Consider the following 17682-nt stretch of genomic DNA (forward strand, 5'->3'; position numbering starts at 1 on the left):
TACCCAGTTTACCCCAGTCTGTAATAATTTCTTTATATGAAAAGTATAATGCCATTCTAAAATGATCAGCAAATATAAAATATATGGTAGACTCTAAATACTCTGATTTCATTATATATATATATATATATATATATATATATATATATATATATATATATTTCATATATATATTTCATGCATATATACCTTTATATCTTCTGTTTTAAACCACAATCATATCCCATTTTGTGGGCTCCATCTCCGGTATACTTTGGAATGCTTATAAAAAGGTGTTTCGCTGTATACCGCAGCATACCTGCGGCAGTGACTATTTTTGGTACGTTTTACACACATATTTGGTTTGTTTGCAGGACATAATTGTAGTCTTTTCGAAGGTATGCCAACATACTGTATATCTGCGAGGAAGCCCCAAAATGTGTTGTGAATAGTATTTAACCCATGAACATCCAGACTGTCTAGTTACTGCATAAATATATAATACTTCCATTAAATATTGATGGGTCTGTATTCTGTCTGTGCTTTTAGTTTTTTTTTCTTTGTAATAATAATGCCCTGGTAATTTTTTCCATCCCTCAAAGCGTGTCTGTTATTGGGCAGCTTCTCCTGATTGGCATGCATTTAGTCCTGCCACAGGAGGATTGGGTAACCAGGATACATCCATGCCAGGTAAGTTTCTGATTCAATAAAGCTTGTGCACAGATCTAGCAGCAGGAACGACTGCATGGTGATCAAGAAAAGCTGCCCAATAAGGCTATGCTCACATCTCGTTTTCGGCTGAAAAATGCCGGTCCGTTCCACCACAGGAACAGACTGGCATTTATCAGGAAAAGCATGACTGAAAATAATCATCATGATCATTATTTGCGGCCGAATGGATGCCTTTTCCTGATGAAATCTGGTAGTGGGAACATAGCCTTACAATGTTCTTTCTGGTGGTGAAGAACTGTTTTTACCTAATTTGTTAGGCTGCCTCTCCCAGGTCTAAGACCTTGTCAGGGGTAAATATAGAGGTGGTGGTGGTGGGGAGGCTGTTTTAAGACTAGAAAACCATGTCGACCCTTAAGGACAGTACCCTGTTTTGTTCACTCCATCAGTGGACAGGAGAATGGAGCTAACCCTTCCTCTCAGTTGTCCCATAGCCCCATAGTAGCTGTGGAAGCTGATAAAATCTTGAGCTTTTTCTCAGCCATTATACACTAGTTAAACTGTCATGATGTTATTGTGCTTCAGCTCATAATTCTGTTCCTTCAGATGCTATGGGGCCTTTGGAGGAACCTGGTGTAAGTTCGCCCCAGTTAAGTGAAGATCAAAAGTTAAAACACTGATCTTGATACTCATTGGGTTGTATAAATAATTTATGGTGATGGTTTAAGAGAAGAATATACATTACTAAAGCGCCTCAGTGGTTTGCAAGACTTCTTTTTTAATGCTGTCTGGAGTATGCCAAACAAGGCAGTCAGACACGGTCAGGCGCTTATATGGAGCAGACATAGCTCTCTGCAGTCCAGCTGCCCCTCCTCTGTTGTTGTTAGAAATGAGAGTGATGTCCATTGTGGATGAGTTTTGTGAGGCTTGTAGATTACCATGGCTCCTCAACATTTGTCTGTAGGTCGATGTCAACCCAGAACATGAAGCTGAAGATGCTCGTGTCAATCTCGGAACCAATATCTGAGGTACCATTTTACCCGTCTCATCATCCTTTTTCCAAAAATCCATTCGGTAGGTGCTGATGAGTGGTCTTTGTCTCTTTAAGTCCTCCTCGAGAGGGATCCAGTGGGTGAAGTTATAGGACTCTCTATGCTTGAGAAGCTTTTTCTTCCCCAATCCCTTAACAACAAAAAAACATAATTAAAAGTGTAAATTTATTTCATGTAAATGTAAAGTTCTCATACTGATAAAAACACCTTCTAAATTCAGTGACTTATTAATTATGTAATAAAGCAAACACTTTTTCTGCTCCTTATATAATAGGGTAGCACCATGAAAGAAATAGTTACTTCCTCCAACTGTAACCTGTTATTTGCCATTGGCTGCCATGACCATGTACAGACTAGCTTGAAGGGGGTGTAAACTTTTGAAACAATTTTTTCATCCAATGGTCTTGATCTGACTACACAAGGCTTTGTTTGTAGTCTGTAACCACGCAGGAACCTTAATCTGCAAAAGGCCTTGATACACATCATGGTAGGATATATTTTAAATAGAACTATAAGTAACATTTATATTATTCAAGATGCTCTGCCGCAATAAAAATTGTTGTAAATGCGTTGTTTTAACCTTTATAATTCCCATCCGTAATTTAATCTTTTGTTAAGGCATACGAAAACAAAGCTATGCAGAAGACAAAGAGATCCCTGAGCCGCTCCTTAATCACTGTGTGTGTATTCTTGTCTCAGTGGTTATTTTATTCATCCTCGTTGCATGTGTTTTGAATAGGCTGGAGAATTTCTGTCTTTTTAACATGTATTGCAGAGTAAAACAAGCCGTGATTACCGGAATGATAAAGATAATTGGCTGCTCTGTTGCCGTGTGGAGTTTGTACTTCATTCCACAGAGTGAGAAGTCATAAATATATGTACTTAGAGGAAGACTGGTGAAAGGCATGGGCACATTCATTATTGTTTAGAATCTCTAGAGCCAGAAATCACTGCTTAGCTCCCTAGAATTAAATGCCCAATTTAGAATTCAAACACACAAGCCTAATTAGGTGACACCAGGGAGAAATACCAGCAATGAATGGAGTCAGTGACTTGCACAGATGCTAAGAAATCCTAGTAGTCACTCTTCAGTGGACAGACTGTTCAGTGTGCATACTCAAGATGACAATTAACCTGCAGGGATATGGCTGCTGCAATTATTGCTTATGTTAAATTCGCCAAACCAGGGTTTTCCAGGGGATTAGATACAAGGGTTGGGCTATGTTCACACAACGTCAAAAATATAGAAAAGGCATCCGCTTCTGCAATTTTGAAAAACGTCCGTTATTGCCGCAATTTAACTAACTGCAATGTAATGCATTACAGTCAATGGGAAGACGGACGTCCAATGCATACAATGTATTGAATGACGGATGTTATCGATGCGGACGTCAAAATAATGATCATGCCATGGTATGTTTTTGATATTGCAGCTTATTTTCATGTATTCCGGTGGGAATGAGCTGCAGTACCAGACACAGACAACAGGGAGGAGGTAGGGGCAGTGGCGTAGCCACCGTGGTCGCGGGGGTCGCCGCCGCGACTGGGCCCGCCACAAGGGGGGCCCGCGGGGCCCCCCGATCAATCACTCTTGTGACCGCAAGCATTGTTTTGCTTGCGGTCACAAGAGTCTGGCTCCGTCTTTCCCACGGCTGCTGCGCGGCTGCCGGGGGTGTCGCGTCTTACCCCCGGCAGCGCGCGCATCCCAGAACTCCCTGCGCGCCTTGGGCCCTGACTTCCGGTTTCCGGCGCGCAGGGAGCTCTGGGATGCGCGCGCTGCCGAGGATAAGACGCCACACCCCCAGGCAGCCGCGCAGCAGCCGGGGACAGACCGAAGGAGTGAGGATCAACGTGGGAGCGCGATGTCAGGTGAGTTAAGTTTTGTTTTTTTATCAGCCTGTACGGGTGGGGGGAAAGGAGGGGGGCATCTATGAGGGTGGGGGGAAAGAGGGGGCCATCTATGAGGGTGGGGGGAAAGGAGGGGGGCATCTATGAGGGTGGGGGGAAAGGAGGGGGGCATCTATGAGGGTGGGGGGAAAGAGGGGGGCATCTATGACGGTGGGGGGGAAGGAGGGGGGCATCTATGAGGGTGGGGGGAAGGAGGGGGGCATCTATGAGGGTGGGGGGAAAGAGGGGGCCATCTATGAGGGTGGGGGGAAAGAGGGGGGCATCTATGGAGGGTGGGGGGGAAGGAGGGGGGCATCTATGAGGGTGGGGGGGAAGGAGGGGGGCATCTATGAGGGTGGGGGGGAAGGAGGGGGGCATCTATGAGGGTGGGGGGGAAGGAGGGGGGCATCTATGAGGGTGGGGGGAAAGAGGTGGCCATCAATGAGGGTGGGGGGAAAGAGGGGGGCATCTATGAGGGTGGGGGGGAAGGAGGGGGGCATCTATGAGGGTGGGGGGAAAGAGGGGGCCATCTATGAGGGGGGGGGGGGAAAGAGGGGGGGCATCTATGAGGGTGGGGGGAAAGAGAGGGGCATCTATGAGGGTGGGGGGAAGGAGGGGGGCATCTATGAGGGTGGGGGGAAGGAGGGGGCCATCTATGAGGGTGGGGGGAAGGAGGGGGCCATCTATGAGGGTGGGGGGAAAGAGGAGCCATCTATGAGGGTGGGGGGAAAGAGGGGCCATCTATGAGGGTGGGGGGGGGGGGAAAGGGGACCATCTATAAAGGGGGGGAAAGGGGACCATCTATAAGGGAGGGGGGGAAAGGGGACCATCTATAAGGGAGGGGGGGAAAGGGGACCATCTATAAGGGAGGGGGGGAAAGGGGACCATCTATAAGGGAGGGGGGGAAGGGGACCATCTATAAGGGAGGGGGGGAAGGGGACCATCTATAAGGGAGGGGGGGGGGAAGGGGACCATCTATAAGGAAGGGGGGGGAAGGGGACCATCTATAAGGGAGGGGGGGGGAAGGGGACCATCTATAAGGGAGGGGGGGAAGGGGACCATCTATAAGGGAGGGGGGGAAGGGGACCATCTATAAGAGAGGGGGGGGGAAGGGGACCATCTATAAGGGAGGGGGGGGAAGGGGACCATCTATAAGGGAGGGTGGGGGGAGAGGGGGCCATCTATAAGGGAGGGGGGGGGAGGGGACCATCTATAAGGGAGGGGGGGGAGAGGGGGCCATCTATAAGGGAGGGGGTAGAGGGGACCATCCATAAGGGAGGGTGAGGAGAGAGGGGGCCATCTATAAGGGAGGGGGTAGAGGGGGCCATCTATAAGGGAGGGGGTAGAGGGGGCCATCTATTTGGGGGGGGCAACATAGGGGGAGAGGGAATACACAGAGGGGGGCATATATTATTAGGGGGTCACATAGAGTCAGGGCTACCCACTAAATGAGGGTGTAAAGGGGACAGTACAGATGTGCAGTGTGTAGAGAGATGGAGATGGTGTCAGAGTGTGGAGCCTAATATGTCTGTCTGGCAGATTCTGTGGATTCGTGGCTCGGAGAAGTTCTCATAACGGCCCAGGGCAAATGGAGAAGAAGATGAAAAGGAAAGAACTCAGATCAGAAAAGACGTCTCCTGTGAGTCACCTGATATAACTGCACAGTAATGTATATGGTGTACAGAGCCTGTGTAGAGCTGGGGCCACCTCTATTTGACTGGATGAGGTGATTTAGTATACTGGATTTGGTCAGTAACAATATGGTGGTGATGGTAGTGGTTGTGGTGTGGCGGTAATGTTTCCTCCCTATATACTGGTATTACTGGTAATATTGGTCTCAGTATACAGGATTTGGTCGGTAACAGTATGGCGGTAATAGGTAATATCTGTCTTGGTGTGTGTGTATATATATATATATATATATATATATATATATATACAGTGGTACCTTGGTTTAAGAGTAACTTCATTTAAGAGCGTTTTGGTTTAAGAGCTCACAGTTTTTCAAAATTGTGACTTGGTTTAAGAGCATTGCTTTGGTTTAAGAACTTCCTGTATTGGGTGGGAGCGCGAGTGGAGAAGGGGCATGGCCTGCATAGCGGGGTCTACAGCACTGTACTCTAAACACCTTCCAAATCATAGCAGATCCCCTTCAGGCTGGGGCTTACATCAGGGGACAGGACTGTGGGAGGGGTAAACTCTCCATAGCTGTAACCCCTCTCTCCCCGGACAGAGAGTGCTGCATGTATGTACCCACATCTGCCCTGCTCATTCCTTCCTGCTCCCTGCAGTCTCTGTCAGCCCTTGTGTTTCCCATCCTCTCCATTACTGTACAGAATAATAAATATATTTGGGGTGTGGAACCAATTGTCAGCATTTACATGATTTCTTATAGGAAAATTTGCTTTGGTTTAAGAGTGGATTTGGATTACAAGCACGGTCCTGGAACGAATTATGCTCATAATCCAAGGCACCACTGTGTATATATATATATATATACACACACACAACAATAGCATCACTTGGTCGTGAAAGGAGGGGGGGGGGCCCAAGTTGGCCTCTCGCACCAGGGCCCAGGAGACATTAGCTACGCCCCTGGGTAGGGGGCGGATGTTGAGGGTTGGAGGAGTATCCTTTAGATGTCTACTAAAGTGTACTGATCCCTCTTTCTTCATGTACACTCAAGAAATGGGTCCTACAATTTTTGTAGCATTACTAGGCCAAAATTGATAGGTGTAGTGTAAACTGGCAAAAAAATTGCAAAAAAATTGTAACCTTTTTACACCAAAAGCTGGCATAAATTCAATAATAAACCACCCCAATGAGATTTTTATATCATTTTATGTCTTCGGGTGCCCTGATTCCAATGTTGTGTTTACTTTTTGCTATGCTTCCCAATACAGGAGGGATTTTACTCTTCAGTTCACTAGCTATAATTTTCACTGTACTGTTTAATGGATGGGAACTTTATTGCAAAACAGGGTATAAATGCTAGACTCAGGGGATGCGATTAAGTGGCTTAGGGGTCACCTAAGGCTATAAAGGGATATTTAAAGAAAAAATTTTTTGGACTGATTGCAAGTTCTCTTTTTTGTAAAAGTTATTGAGACCCGGAAGACAAAATTGCCTAGAGAAGCAGTAGGCAGATCTGACAGCAGGTTAGTGATATCATATATTATTGTCTATGACATAAGGATTATTATACTCCAAGGGTCTTCACCAAAAGTAGAAGAACACTATTAGAACTACGGTTGGCAGTTATATATTTAGATGCCCTTGTCCTTTTGAAGGGTTTGTCTAGTTTAGAAAATTAATTTTCGTGTACCCTATTGGTAGGGTTAATAGAGGGTATTCTTTGCTCAGGGTACTCATCTTTTGGCCAGTGTAGAAAGCAATTACAAAGGGCATCTCTCATGCTGACCTGCAATACACACACAACCTGTTGATTTGAACGTTCCCTTCGTGGCTGCTGCAGCAAGTTTGAACAAGCACTGACAGGTTTACCAACAGTACATGGCTATAGTTTATGAACATTATTTCTGGACGTAGTTTAACAACATCGGCCCCTATTTGCCTTTATTTTTACATTATGGGAACATAGCCTATGGCTGATCAGTGGAGGTCCCAGAAGGAAAACATTTGTGAGTAAGCATCGAAAAACCAAGTAAAACTCACTTGCCCTGATCCCCCGCAACTGCTGTTTTGTCATCACCCAGTCCCTACTTGTCAGCTCTTCTTCCTGGTTTTCCGATAAAGCACTGCCCACTGCCCACGGTCCCAGCAGTATCCCACCTCGGTTATTGGCAGTGGGGCAGCTCCAGCTGGGATTACTTATTGCAAAACCAGGTAGAAGCAGTGATGATATGGGCCCAGGAGAGGTCAAAATGGCAGCTGCAGGGGATCAGGGTAGGTGAGCACGAATTAGGTTTTTATGTTTTTTGTGGGTTGCCTTATGCCCCAGGCAACCCTTTTATATCTGATTTTATATTGTGGTGTAGAAATATACTAAATACAATTGTATAAATTATATATATTTTTCATACTTACATTTTCAAAAGAAAACACAGAGCTGGGGAATATGTGCCGGTTGTCGTGTCTGGAGAATATATGTTTCGCTGGATGTTCCTGGAGAAAGAAGGGCAAACAGTGAGATCAATTCTATAATGAGCTTTAGATTACCATCCAGGGGCAGGTTATATCATTAAGATGGAAACAATACCAGTAGCCAAATATGATCTCGGCATGATAATGACGTTAATGTAATAAACTACAAAGCATTCATTATACAAATAACATTAGTGAGTCGCATACATCCACCAAGAGATTTGGAGGGGTCAGGGGGAAATATCGTTATTATCAGCAGGCCTAATTTATGCAGGAGTAATTAAAAGTAGAATGAGTTTTATCTTCTATGATGCTAAAAATATTCACGGCACTGTCTATCCTGGTGCATTAAAATACATAACAATTACTGAAGCCTTAAAGGACAACTCCCGCGGGACCCCAAAAAAAAAAAAAACACAGACACACACAGACACCATACTCACCATCTCTCCGGTGACGATCGCCACTCGATTCGCCCGCCGTCCGCCTCTCCGTCGCCGCCGTCCGCCATCCAGCGATGTCTCCGACTTCCGGGTCCAGGGGATGGAAAAGGCTGCCAGTGCGCTTGCGCACCGGCAGCCTTTTCATTGGCTGGAGCGCATCACATGGCTTCCAGCAAGCTCAGCCAATCAGGGCTGAGCAAGATGGAAGCCATGTGATGCGCTCCAGCCAATGAAAAGGCTGTTGGTGCGCATGTGCGCCAGCAGCCTTTTCATCCCCATTCACTTTGCATGAAGACGCCGAGGAGGAAGAAGACCCGGACCGCCCCTCGGCTCTGACGTCGTCGTCACCAGATGCCGCCCCGGAGAAGAGGACCGTGATGATCGTAATAGGTAATGTATACATTCTTTAACTTCCGGGGTGGGGGGTCGGGGGTCCGAAAGTGGGGGAAGGGGGCCAGACCGGGTATTTAACCACATTACAAAGTTATATAACTTTGTAATGTGTGTTAAATGAGCAAAAAAAAATTTTTGTGGGAGTTGTCCTTTAATGTCCACCATTTATCATTATATCATATAAAGGGGGAGCTAACAGCTAAATTTAAAAGTGGTATACAATACATTTTTAAGGTCCCTCTAATGATGGCAATAGCCACCAGTTTAGTATTAATGCCTTGAAGGGGCTATCCAGCCAGGTTGATGGCCTAGCCTCAGGATAGGCCGTCAATATAAGTTCAGTTGGCTTCTAACTCTTGGCACACCCACTATTCAGCTTTTAGTAGCAGCTGTTCAATGCTTTGGTTTGTTCAATGTTTTGGATTTCCTTATCAGTTGTGTTAGGATTTTTGTAGTTTGTAGTCTAGATTCACAGTCACCACTGATAACAGCATCTAGGGGGGGTAACAGTTTTTTATGACCAAAAAAACTTTAAAAATATAAAAACAAGAAGAAAAGAAAATAGTGTTTAAGGGTGGTCATTTATTTTAATGTGACACTATACTATAATTGTCTTTATACAAAGCAAGTGTCAGTAACTTACCTGACCGCGCTCCAGCGTCGTCTGGTCCAGCTGGAGCGCAGCGCCGTCCTCCTCAGCCGAGCCGGGTGACGTCACGGAGACCCGACGGCGTCCCTAGTAACCAGGGAAGCCGCGGGTCTCGCGTTAGTGTACGTCGCCCGACCAAGCAGCTGAGTGCTGTTGAGCTCAGGCTGAGTGACGGATCTCTCTGCCACTCAGCCTGCAGCGCACCAGCTGCTATGTGTCTGGATTCAGGAGGCCGGACCAATCAGTCTTTGGTCCGGGCTCCTGATCCAGTATAAAGTGTTTTCAGTGTCAGCCTCTAATCGCTGGCTATTAGTTTGTTCTGATCCCAGCTCCCCAGTCCCTTGTATTCTGTCCTATCCTTTTCCATTTTGTCTTGCCTGGATTCTGACCTTTTGCCTGTCCTCTGACTCTCCGCTCGGTTCTGATTTTGTACTGCGTTGCTCGTTTGGTTCCTGACTCGGCTAGTTGACTCTCCGCATTTTGTTTGTCTGTCTGTCTGCGTTTTATGTTCTGCACGTATACAGTATAGGGATTGTCTTCGTGGTTGTCCGCGACCGCCTAGGGTCGACTGAGGCAAGTAGGCAGGTGACAGTGGGTGGGGTCAGATTTAGGGCCCACTGTCGAGTGTCTTGTCTTCACCTGCCGATCGTGACAGAATAGCCAGCCTGTACAGTTTCGTGACGTGCACCAGGATTTCTATTATGGATCCTATGAAAGCATTGTTGGAGCAAATGCAGAACCTAAACTCTATGGTACAGAGCCTTGCTGAACGGGTCCAGGAGCAGGAGGCTGCTCCCCGACAAGTTACTATGACCACCCCTTCCCCCCCTGAACCACCGGTACAACTCCCAGAAAAATTTAAGGGTGATAGAAGGAATTTCCGGACCTTCAGAGAGGGGTGCAGACTGTTCTTTCGACTACGTCCCCGCTCCTCAGGGGACGAGTCCCAAAGAGTGGGGATTATCATGTCACTGTTGCAGGGGCCACCACAGGAGTGGGCATTTTCTCTTCCTCCCAACGCCATAGAGTTAACCTCGGTTGATTATTTCTTTTCAGCTTTGGGATTATTGTATGACGACCCTGACAGGACTGCTGTAGCCGAGCGACAATTGACATCTTTTAAACAAGGTAAAAGGCCAGTTGAGGACTATTGCGCAGAGTTCCGCCAGTGGTGTATCCCATCCGGTTGGAACGACTCTGCTCTGCGCTATCAGTTTCGGGTGGGCCTATCTGAGCAGCTAAAGGACTGGTTGGTAGTTTATCCTCCCCCTGAAACGTTAGAAGAGACCATGACGTTAGCCATCAGGGTGGATCGTCGTACGCGGGACAGACGTAGGGAGAAAGGAATCGTTGAACTCTGTAAAACCCCTACCTCTTTTCTGTCTCCTTCTAAACCTCCTCCTTCCCCGTTACCACCTCCTGAGGAACCCATGCAGATCGGGGCTACCGATGCGAAAACTAGACGTCCCATCGTATGCAACATAATCTGTGTCTGTACTGTGGCAAAGCTGGACATCGTGTTCGGGAATGTACTTCCAAGCCTGGATCATCGCCGGAAAACTCCAGCGCCTGAGTGACTATCGAGGGGGTCACTCAGGCGCACAGGTACCACTCGATAAGAATAAATTAATGGTCCCCATCTCACTATGTTTGGGTGAGAAGTGTATTTCGGGAATGGCCCATGTTGATTCAGGGGCATCCGCTAATTTCATTAATTCCGGGTTTTGGTCCAGTCTGGAGGTATGTCCACTTCAGCTTAAATGCCCGCTGAGTATTACTGGGGCGGACTTTACACCACTGGCTCAAGGTAGAGTGAAATATATCACTCCTCCTCTAGAAGTAAAAGTGGGGTCGATCCATTCGGAGTGTCTTGATTTTCTGGTTATGGACAATTTGTCTTCCAATGTTATTTTAGGTTTGCCCTGGTTGACCCAGCATAACCCTGTTTTTGATTGGGCAAGCAGAGAACTCGTCCAATGGGGGCCCGGGTGTGCTGCTCACTGTCTTTCTTTAAATTTAACAGGATGTTCTTCATTAGAAGGGGAGATCCCCGAGTTTCTGTCTGATTTTTGTGATGTTTTTGATGAAAAATCGGTGGACGAGCTACCCCCTCATCGTCCATACGATTGTGCTATTGATTTGGTTCCTGAATCTAAATACCCGAAAGGGCGAATCTTTAATTTGTCTAGACCAGAAAGGGAAGCTATGCGGGATTATATTAAGGAAAGCTTACATAAGGGTCACATCCGTCCCTCCTGTTCTCCCCTTGGGGCCGGATTTTTCTTCGTAGGCAAAAAAGATGGTGGATTACGTCCCTGCATTGATTATCGGGAGCTAAATAAAATCACCATTAAGAATCAACACCCGCTCCCTTTGATTCCAGATTTGTTTGATCAGATTGGGGGGGCCCGGTGGTTTTCTAAGATCGACCTCCGGGGGGCCTATAATTTGATTCGAATAAGGGAGGGTGACGAGTGGAAAACTGCATTCAATACCCCCGAGGGACACTTTGAATACCTAGTCATGCCCTTCGGGTTGTGTAATGCGCCTGCAGTTTTCCAACGCTTCGTCAATGATGTGTTTCGTGAGTACCTGGGTCGTTTTGTAGTGGTGTACTTGGACGATATCTTGGTTTTTTCTCCAGATTGGTCTTCACATGTCAATCATGTTCGCAGAGTTATGGAACTGTTAAGACACAATCAGTTATTTGCGAAGTTGTCGAAGTGCCAGTTTGGTGTTCAGGAGGTCTCTTTTCTGGGATATAAAATCACCCCTAGTTCTTTTGGTATGGATCCCCTTAAGGTGGCAGCCATTGAAAAGTGGGAACGCCCCAGGAATCTTAAAGCTCTTCAAAGATTTCTGGGTTTCGCCAACTAGTACAGAAATTTTATTAAAGGCTTCTCAGTAATTGCTAAACCCTTAACCGATCTCACCAGAAGGGGTTCCGATATGGATAACTGGACTCCTGAAGCCATTCTGGCCTTCGACAAACTCAAAACATGTTTTTCTGTCGCTCCAGTGTTGATTCAACCTAACTTTGAATTACCTTTTATTGTCGAGGTAGATGCATCAGAGGTGGGTGTAGGGGCTGTCCTCTCACAAGGTCCCGTAACACTCACTAACCTCCGACCCGTTGCCTACTTCTCTAGAAAGTTCTCCAAGACCGAATGCAACTATGACATTGGCAATAGAGAACTCCTTGCCATTAAGTGGGCATTTGATGAGTGGAGACATTTTTTAGAGGGGGCTAAACACAAAATTAAAGTTCTTACCGATCATAAAAACCTTGTTTATTTAGATAAAGCCAAGCGCCTTACTCCACGGCAAGCCAGATGGGCATTGTTTTTTGCACGGTTTGATTTTGAAATCACCTTCAGACCAGGTTCCAAGAACGTAAAGGCAGATGCGTTATCTCGTAGTTTCAGTGTTAAAGAGGTTCCTGTAAGAGAATCCGAAACCATCTTATCTCCTGGGGTGGTGGTGGCAATTCTGCAGCCCGATCTGGCTGCTCAGGTGGTTCAGTCTCAGTCCATGGCGCCTAGAAACACCCCGGAAAATAAACTATTTGTTCCCCCTAATCTTCGGTTGAAAGTGTTGGAAGAAACACATTGTTCAGTACTGGCAGGTCATCCAGGTATTGCTGGTACCAAATATCTACTGTCTCGTCATTATTGGTGGCCATCCTGGGCTACGGATACTAAACTGTTTGTAGAAGCTTGTGAGATTTGCGCCAGGTCCAAGGTTCCTCGCAGGTTACCGGAGGGACTTCTTCAACCCCTGCCTCTGCCTGCTAGACCTTGGACCCACATCTCCATGGATTTTATAACTGATTTACCACCCTCTAAGGGTAAAACGGTGATTTGGGTGGTTGTTGACAGGTTCTCGAAGATGTGTCATTTAATTCCTCTCAACAAACTGCCCAATGCTCGTACTTTGGCCTCTCTTTTTATTAGTCATGTCTTACGGTTGCATGGGGTACCAGAGAATATCGTGTCTGACCGGGGGGTACAGTTTATATCTAGATTCTGGAAAGAGTTTTGTGGTCGCCTAGGTATATCTTTGTCATTTTCTTCAGCCTTTCATCCACAATCCAATGGACAAACGGAGAGGGTAAATCAGTCACTGGAGCAATTCTTAAAGGGACAGTGTCACTTTTTTTTTTATTTATTAACAAAATGTAATTATAAAAGTTAAGTGGTTTAGTTATTTTAGTTTTTTTATTTACATCTGTCATCAGTGTTTTAAAACACTGTGATGCTTGCACAGGGGGCTGCCATATTGAACAGCATCTGTGTATGACGTCATTTCACGACACTTACACAGATGCTGTACGGCACACACATAACATTGAAGTGAACGGACGGAGTCCGTCCCGTTCACTTACATTGTGTTTCAGAAGCTGTGTACTGACATGCGCAGTACACAGCTGTGGGAGGGAGGGGTCGCCATGTTACAGAAGTCCACTACTTACAGAAAGTCCTGTGTGTGCGGCCGGCCGTCCTGAAGTGCAGGGGAGGGGGACATCAGTGCCGGTGATCGTTATGTGCAGCCAGACAGCGGGAGCAGGCAGAAGGGGAGAGTGATGGATGGGCTCCCCCTCACAGTGTAAGGAGTGCTGGAGCCTCTTATCATAGGTGCCCCCTGCCCCGGGTCCCTGACTCCCTGCTGCTCTGCCTAACCTAACCTGTGTGTCAGTAGCCGGGCAGAGAGTCTCCTTCCTCTCTGGAGCCGGCCTCCTCTTCTCACATGGATCAGCTCGGGGGATGGGAGAGACCGGCAGGGACGGGAGTGTTGCTACGGAGCTCTGTGCAGCCTGGTAAGCAAAAGCTCCTGCCTGAGATCTGTGACCAGAGCTGCAGTGTTGTCTGTCAGGTCAGAAGGGGAAAGAAACACACACACACAGGTCCTGGTTGTATATAACCCCCTGTCCTGTCTGTATATAACCCCCTGTCCTGTCTGTATATAACCCCCTGTCCTGTCTGTATATAACCCCCTGTCCTGGCTGTATATACCCCTCCCTGTCCTGGCTGTATATCCCCCCCCCCTGTCCTGGCTGTATATACCCCCCCCCCTGTCCTGGCTGTATATACCCCCCCCCCCTGTCCTGGCTGTATATACCCCCCCCCCTGTCCTGGCTGTATATACCCCCCCCTGTCCTGGCTGTATATACCCCTGTCCTGTCCTGGCTGTATATACCCCCCCCCCTGTCCTGGCTGTATATACCCCCCCTGTCCTGGCTGTATATACCCCCCCTGTCCTGGCTGTATATACCCCCCCTGTCCTGGCTGTATATACCCCCCCCCCCCCTGTCCTGGCTGTATATACCCCCCCCCTGTCCTGGCTGTATATACCCCCCCCCCCCCTGTCCTGGCTGTATATACCCCCCCTGTCCTGGCTGTATATAACCCCCCCCTGTCCTGGCTGTATATACCCCCCCCCCCCCCTGTCCTGGCTGTATATACCCCCCCCCTGTCCTGGCTGTATATACCCCCCCCTGTCCTGGCTGTATATACCCCCCCCCCTGTCCTGGCAGTATATACCCCCCCCCCTGTCCTGGCAGTATATACCCCCCCCCCCTGTCCTGGCTGTATATACCCTCCCCTGTCCTGGCTGTATATACCCTCCCCTGTCCTGGCTGTATATACCCCCCCTGTCCTGGCTGTATATACTACCCCCCCCCCTGTCCTGGCTGTATATACTACCCCCCCCCCCCTGTCCTGGCTGTATATACTACCACCCCCTGTCCTGGTTGTATATAACACCCCCTGTCCTGGCTGTATATAACCCCCCCTGTCCTGGCTGTATATAATAGCCTGTACATATATACACACACACACACACAGTATTTTCCGGCGTATGGTCGCCCCATACGGTGTGGGGCTCAAAAATTGCCCCATCCCCACTGTATGGGGCGACCACTATAAAAATAAATAAATAAATAAATAAATTGACTCTCCTAGGGCCCGTTCTTTGCCTCCGGTACTGTTCCCGGCGCAGGCAGTGTGACGTACACTAGAGGCTCGGAGACGCTCAGCTGCCGGAAGAGCTTCGGGAGAATTAGAGAGGCACCGGAAGTTCCCGAAGCCTCTCTCATTCTTCCAAAGCTCTCCCGGCGGCTGAGCGTCTCGATGACGCTCGGCTGCCGGGGAGAGGTTCGACTATCTCAGTCTCCGGTGCAGGTAGTGTACGTCACACTGCCTGTGACGGGAACGGGCCCTAGGTGAGTTAAATGTTTTGTTTTTCAATTTAGCTGCAGTTAACCCCTGCAGGGCTGCGGTCAGGCAGGGGTTAACATTTTCCGTCATATAAGGCGAACCCCTGACAATCTGCTTAAAAGTCAGGGGTCGTTTTATATGCCCAATCGCCTTATACGCCGGAAAATACGGTATACCTCTCCGACCTGTGTAATGTGTGACACAGCTGACACCAGAGAGCAATAGCCTGTACTCTCCTGTATGTATATGTGTGTGTGTGTGTGTGTGTGTGTGTATATATATATATATATATATATATATATATATCCTACCTGTGTAATGTGTGACACTGCTGACACCAGAGAGCAATAGCCTATACTCTTGTGTGTATGTATGTGTGTGTATATATATATATATATATATATATATATATATAGATATATATATATAGATATAGATATATATATAGTGATACTTTAGTATAAGAGTAACTTGGATTAAGAGTAGATTAATTAGTAGTAGATTAGTTAGTAGTGGACTAATAGTGACTTGGTGTTAGAGCATTGCTTTGGTGTAAGAGCTCCCTGTATTGGGTGGGAGGTGCATGGTCTGCATAGCGGGGTCTACAGCCCTGTACTCTGACCCAGGAAGTCTCCATCACCTTCCAAATCATAGCAGATCCACTTCAGGCTGGGGCTTACATCAGGGGACAGGACTGTGGAGGTAATCTCTCCATAGCTGTAGCCCCTCTCTCCCCGGACAGAGAGCGCTGCATGTATGTGCCCACATCTGCCCTGCTCATTCCTTCATGCTCCCTGCAGTCTCTGTCCGTCCTTGTGTTTCCCATCCTCTCCATTACTGTACAGTAACTTATAATATCACATATCCAGCTGCTGTTTCTGAATGTTTGTTTCATCTGTTTTACATGTTATTCAGAATAATAAATCACTATTTTTGGGGTGTCTGAATTGTCTGAATTTCTATGATTTCTTATGGGAAAATTTGCTTTGGTTTAATAGTGGATTTGGATTACAAGCGCCGTCCCGGAACGAATTATGCTCGTAATCCAAGGCACCACTGTGTATATATACATATATATCTTCCCTACTTGTGTAATGTGTGACACTGCTGACACCAGAGAGCAATACCCTGTACTCTCCTGTATTATGAGCAGTGAGAAGTGCGGGAGGTGAGTGTGGGCAGGCGAACTGTATTTGGTTCTGCAGCAGGTTGAGCAGAGGTGTATTATGAGGTTTTGCAGCAGCTGAGGTGTATTATGAAAAGCTAGGGACACACTTGTACTTCTGTGCAGACAACAACAAAATGGTGCTGCCCAGCAGTACACATATCACCTTCCCCCTCTTTGTTCTCCTGTGAAAAGAGGAGGGAGGTGATGATGTCACAGCAAATGAGCAGAGACTGACTCTTTTTTCAGCACAGCCGTATATCAGGTTACTTTTACCAGCAGTTTTCCTCCTGGAGCTCCCCCTGGTGGCCATCACTGGGAAATATGGAAAATAAGATAGTTAATTTTTCATATTTCCTTACATGTAAAAAATAAAAAAATGCACATATAAATTAGCAAAAAAATAACACATTCAATTTTAAGACTTTCATGTTTTTTTTTAACTTTGTGACACATTCCCTTTAAGGTGTTTCGTTGCAGGCTCACAGGAGAAATGGAGAGAATACTTACCCTTGGCTGAATTTGCCCTGAACAATCGTGAAAGTCAGTCTCTCAAAATGTCGCCGTTCTTTTGTAATTTTGGGTTTAATCCTCGTTGTTCTTCTGTACATGCGTCCGAATCCACTAATCCATCCGCCGAAAGAATTTACAGAAAACTGTGCACAGTTTGGGCCCAGGCTCTGCAGAACCTGGTTAAAGCTCAAGAGAATTGTAAAAAACAATCTAATAAAAGACGCATATCTGGCCCTGAGTACAGGGTAGGTGACAAGGTGTGGCTCTCCACTAGAAATTTGAAATTAAAGACACCATCTGGTAAATTGTCTCCAAAATACATTGGTCCTTATCCTATAGTAGAAATCATAAATCCAGTTTCATTTAAGCTGCTGTTGCCTAGGAGTCTTAGAATTCACGATGTTTTTCATAAATCTCTATTGAAAAAATTTGTTAATCCAGTGATTCCGTCCGCTCCTCCCGCTCCGTTGGTCATTCAAGGTGAACTGGAATATGAGGTGGAGAGAATTCTGGATTCTCGTCGAGTTCAGAGTTCTTTACAATATTTAGTTCATTGGAAAGGATTTGGACCAGAGGAGCGCCCTTGGGTAGCTAGTAGAGATTTGCATGCATC

At 46.7% G+C, this 17682-nt stretch overlaps 1 protein-coding gene across 1 annotated transcript in view; it reads right to left on the reverse strand.

The window, feature by feature from the left end:
* Positions 1-219: 219 nt before the first annotated feature.
* The window catches only part of CIMIP7 (ciliary microtubule inner protein 7), a 31148-nt gene continuing 13685 nt past the window's right edge, over positions 220-17682 (reverse strand). Inside the window, exons 3-4 of the mRNA XM_069968747.1 lie at positions 7635-7712; positions 220-1830 (exon numbers count right to left, since the gene is read on the reverse strand). Of these exons, the coding sequence (XP_069824848.1) occupies positions 1393-1830; positions 7635-7712 (516 nt within the window). The 3' untranslated portion in view covers positions 220-1392. The remainder of the gene's footprint in view (positions 1831-7634; positions 7713-17682) is intronic.

The sequence above is a fragment of the Dendropsophus ebraccatus genome, chromosome 4 (genome assembly GCF_027789765.1).
Source record: "Dendropsophus ebraccatus isolate aDenEbr1 chromosome 4, aDenEbr1.pat, whole genome shotgun sequence".
In the NCBI taxonomy this organism is placed as follows: Eukaryota; Metazoa; Chordata; class Amphibia; order Anura; family Hylidae; genus Dendropsophus; species Dendropsophus ebraccatus.